The 4,533-nt window shown below is 41.2% G+C and overlaps 1 protein-coding gene across 1 annotated transcript; it reads left to right on the top strand.

The window, feature by feature from the left end:
• Positions 1-3,305: 3,305 nt before the first annotated feature.
• LOC124594440 (gustatory receptor 68a-like) lies at positions 3,306-3,890 on the top strand. Its single transcript, XM_047132814.1, has one exon. It carries the CDS (start codon positions 3,306-3,308, stop codon positions 3,888-3,890), a length of 585 nt encoding a protein of 194 aa, XP_046988770.1.
• The last annotated feature ends 643 nt before the right edge of the window (positions 3,891-4,533 follow it).

Here is a 4,533-nt window from a genome sequence, read left to right as displayed (position 1 = left end):
ATTAGTTTGAAAAGCTTCGAACAGAGTTGATACAAACTATCGAAGGAAATATCGGGGCCGATTACCTCTGTAGTTAAACAACTGATACGTCAAGCATTAATTCAGTCCACGAACACGAGCCGTCTAAGAAAGTTGAAGTAGAACGAAGGCCAGATGTAACACTCGCGCAGAAATCGAAACAGAAAACCCCGATTAAAGTAGTACATGACATATCACAGAACCAGGCACATTATCTAGATAAACAGGGCACATACAGTCAGCCAATACCAATAGAAAGACAGGCGACTGAACCAGTAAATCCAATGACACAACATAACAGTAACACAGATACAGTACCGCGAATGACGAGAGTAGAGACAAAGGAACAACACTTTTGTTCACCAATGTTACGATATGATGCAATGATGGGGCAGGATACTGAGCATATGCAGATAGGCAGTAGATTACCAGAGAATAGGCAAGACGACACAAGCAGTGGCAGACTATTTGAGTCCATGAATCAGCCACAAACCGGATTTATGAGTAGATATGATACAGACCACTTCCTAACAGTTAGAAAATTTCAACATTTCAAGGAAGAAACCGGTAGCTTGCATGCAAGCAGATTCATCGATCAGGTCCAAGTAGGCTTGCCAAACCATTGGAGCATGGCTCACAAACTTGACTTCATTTCTGCACACATGTCAGGAACAGTAGCGGAGGTGATGCAAAAGATCGTTGCTACCTGTACGTCTTACCCGCAGTTCAGAACAGCATTTCTCGAAAGATATTGGTCTAAGGAGGCGCAAAACAAAATTAAATACGAGTTACACCATATGAAAACTCAGGGGAGAAAAGCGTGGTAAAATTCTTTGACACAATGGACAAAACGAATCAGTGCCTAGACAAACCATGCAGTAACAGAGAGCTGATACGGCTATGTAGAATAAAGTTACCGGTAAAATATCAACAGGCGACAATAGTACAAATTAAAATACCGAAGAATTCAAAGAGGTCTTAAGGGAACTTGAATTCATGTGTAAAGAAGACGAGGTGAAAGGAAAAAGAAAGGAGAGGGAACAGCAAAGGGAGAGGACTAGGGACGATTATTCCAATAATATTAATCGTAATCCAAATACCCATAATTTCAGGCAATTTAACGGACCATGGGGCATGGATGTGTGTGATGTCCTTAGGTTAGTTAGGTTTAATTAGTTCTAAGTTCTAGGCGACTGATGACCTCAGAAGTTAAGTCGCATAGTGCTTAGAGCCATTTGAACCATTTTGATTATCTGTTCATGTCGTCACGATTTCACGTATTTCTTCTTTTTTTTATTTGGGGGATCCACAGCCTCCAGGTGTTTAATAAACATAACGTGGTCCGTCATAGTTTGTATGCGATGTTTATTTAATCGTGCGATTAGCTAGTTTCGACTAAGTGTGATTGTCAAGCACATTTGTATCATCTGTATTTCATGCCATTTTCAAATTACTCATATTTACAAGTTACATGTATGCATATTACGTCACCGTAGTGTGGATCCTTTCGTAAAATGACAGAATATGGCTACTTTTTACTTGTAATTAAGAGTGATTTGAAAACGACATGAAATACAAATGTTATAAATGTGCTTGAGAACGACGCTTAGTCGAAATCAGCTAATCACACAGTTAAGTAAACATTGCATTATAGCCTACTACGGACCATGTTTACGTTTATCAAATTTTTTAACTTGATTAGTAGTTATTATGGGTTGGAGTTGCTCGTTTTGCAATTTGCTATTTTCCTCAAGTTTTCCTTCCTAGTCTGTTCAGTTTTTTCATGAAGTCATCGTTACTTTCTTTCTTTATAGGTATAGTCCTTGAAGCTCTTCAACATATAACATATAATCCAAACTCTTTGGCACTGCTACTTAGTGAGTACTATCGTTTGTTTCCATTCAGCACTTTACTGAGAATTACCTTTCCGTAAATTTAAATTGTCTTTCCGTTTTTTGTTGCTACTCAATCGTTTTACATTCGAAGTTTTACTAAGAGAGTATTGTCTGCATCTTTTCCTGAACCTTGAAACTGAGGTCACTTAGACATTTTCGTACTGATAGTGCCTTTGTTGCACACTGTGTTTTATTTACACGGACAGAAACACGGCCTGTACACGAGGAACAGAAAATTAGAAAGGCTACAGCTTGCTGATTTACGGGGCGATTATTTCTGACTGATAGAAGTCTGTGTGGCGTATGCAAATTATTCAAATGAATCGATTGTCCTTAGAATGGAATATGTCACTGTAACAAGCTGTAAACAGAGACACTACTTAGGCAAAACCTGTAAAAATATTAATACTTATGACAAGTTGTCTGTCGCATTGTAAGCACAATTTTCTATGTCTGACGACTGGAGCAGTAATAACGAAGTCTGTAGATACGTTTACGATAATGACAAAAACGAAGGCAAACATGACCTAGCTTATCTGCAATTCTCACTGATAATGATCTCTCGCTTTTCTTCTATTCATAAGATCAAAAATACAAATAAAAACTGCAAAGACGAATAGGGGCGCTTTTCTAAATACGAATCCGTAAGGCGTAAACATTACATTGTGAAGAACAGTGACAACTTCCCAGAAATTAAACTGACTGGCACACTAAGCGATCAAATGCATTTATGAGTTCCCAGATGGGGTGGACGATAAAAAACCTTTCCATTCCAGTAGCGGGAAAGCTGGCAGTGATATCATACACGTTTACACCATGTACGGTTACAGAAGAGAGACTGTCTTCAAGTTCGATGTTTCGTTCAGTGTGTTGTATGGAATGTGGCAAGCTTTTGGACTGGCGCCTATGACACGGAGATGTCGACCTGCAGCGATGTGCACAGATCGACAGATATTTTGCTGCAAGAATATTGTTAATCTATCAGCATTGTGGTTCTTTGTAGTGGCCTTAAGTTCGTACATGCTCCATCATGCGACGTTTGTTTATTGGAATAGTCTTTCAAAAATAATGCTGACCGTGTACATCTTCATAATAGTACTCTTCGAAATGAAGACGTTATCAGTTTTGGGAATATGTACTGTGTCTAGGTGCCAACACTTACAATATTTCATAAAGGAGATGAAACTAGCTGATACACATATATCTACGAAGAAGGTGAAATATGCAAAAGTTCTGGGAGGATTAGTAGTAGCTGTTAATCTCTCAATGCTGCTCTACTTGGTGACAGTAAGTTTATTCATCTTTGGTAACGCATTTGTGAGTCTCGTAGTCATTTTGGTGATATTGTTTGATGTGACGATCACACTACAATTCATCTTGCTCGTCCTGGAAATGTGGGCGAGGTTCTTTAGACTGAACGATGCCCTCCAGGACGCCCTGTCCCTCCATTGTACAGAACTGTTTGTAGGAGCGTCACCGTCGTACAGGTTCTCACTGCTGCAGCTGCAGAAGACGTACGTGGCCTTGGGACGAGCCGCCGACCACCTGATGAGTCACTTTGGCCTGCCTGTGGCCTTCGACATCGCGTTCTGCATCTGTGGCGCCACTTGCAGTTCCTATGAGGTTCTCGTCAAGCTGCTGTCCGACAGCAATGTGTCGGGACTCTCAATCGAGGTACCCGTAAGCATATCGGAGGTGTGGCTTGCCTTGCACTGGATGAGGATCCTACTGTTCTCGCTGTCGTGCGCGGCTGCGGAAGACTCTGCGGCAGCCACAGGTGTGATCCTCGTCAGGGCATCGGTGGTACCTCAATGGCGCACTGCTGAGTTTGATGAATTCCTAAGGTTCACGCTTCAAGGACCTCGAACGTCCTTCAGCGCCGCCGGATTTGTCAAGATCGACCGCCGTCTGATAGTTTCTGCTTTCACTGCTGTTGTCACGTACCTTATAATCCTAGGACAACTCACCTACAACTAGTACCAAAAAAGCACGTGATTTTCAGGGTAGTAAAAGTATATTTTCTTTTGTCACTAGTTAGAGAATGACCTTCAGACTTAAAGAATAAATATTCCCTCAGTGATATGTGTGGATACCATATCCGCTGAACGTCTTTCTGCTACGACTATTTATTACTTTTAGATCTCCACACTGACGCAGCACACACGGCATATTGAGAAGTTGGAAATGCCCCAGTCAGTTATACGCATTTGAAATGGCAGACTCTTTCTACTTTCGCGTATGTTTAGGTCTTCTCATGTTACACATGGGTCACACAGAATGGACATGTTGCTGTGCCCAGCAAGATGCTCAGATATGTCCACATGTGTGGAGCCAAGCTCAGGTGACAACTCTATCCCAGCGCCAGTATCTAGGGTATTAAAGACGATTTACAACATTTGCGTAGCTTTGTTACACCCCTCAGAGCCGAATCAGTGCATGCATCCAAGACAGAGACGTGCAATGTCATACTGCCAAGTGGATTCATATTGTCAAGTTCTTTATAAGTGTGACTCAATTTTGTAATCACTGCAATAATATCACGTATCCTCTCAGCTTGTGAAGTTTTATTTTGTTTCCTCGTACCCTTCTGGGTGCTCACTTTTGTCAGGCAGTGTATTTC

Source organism: Schistocerca americana, chromosome 2, assembly GCF_021461395.2.
Source record: "Schistocerca americana isolate TAMUIC-IGC-003095 chromosome 2, iqSchAmer2.1, whole genome shotgun sequence".
NCBI lineage: Eukaryota > Metazoa > Arthropoda > Insecta > Orthoptera > Acrididae > Schistocerca > Schistocerca americana.
This window is presented reverse-complemented; position numbering and strand designations above follow the sequence as displayed.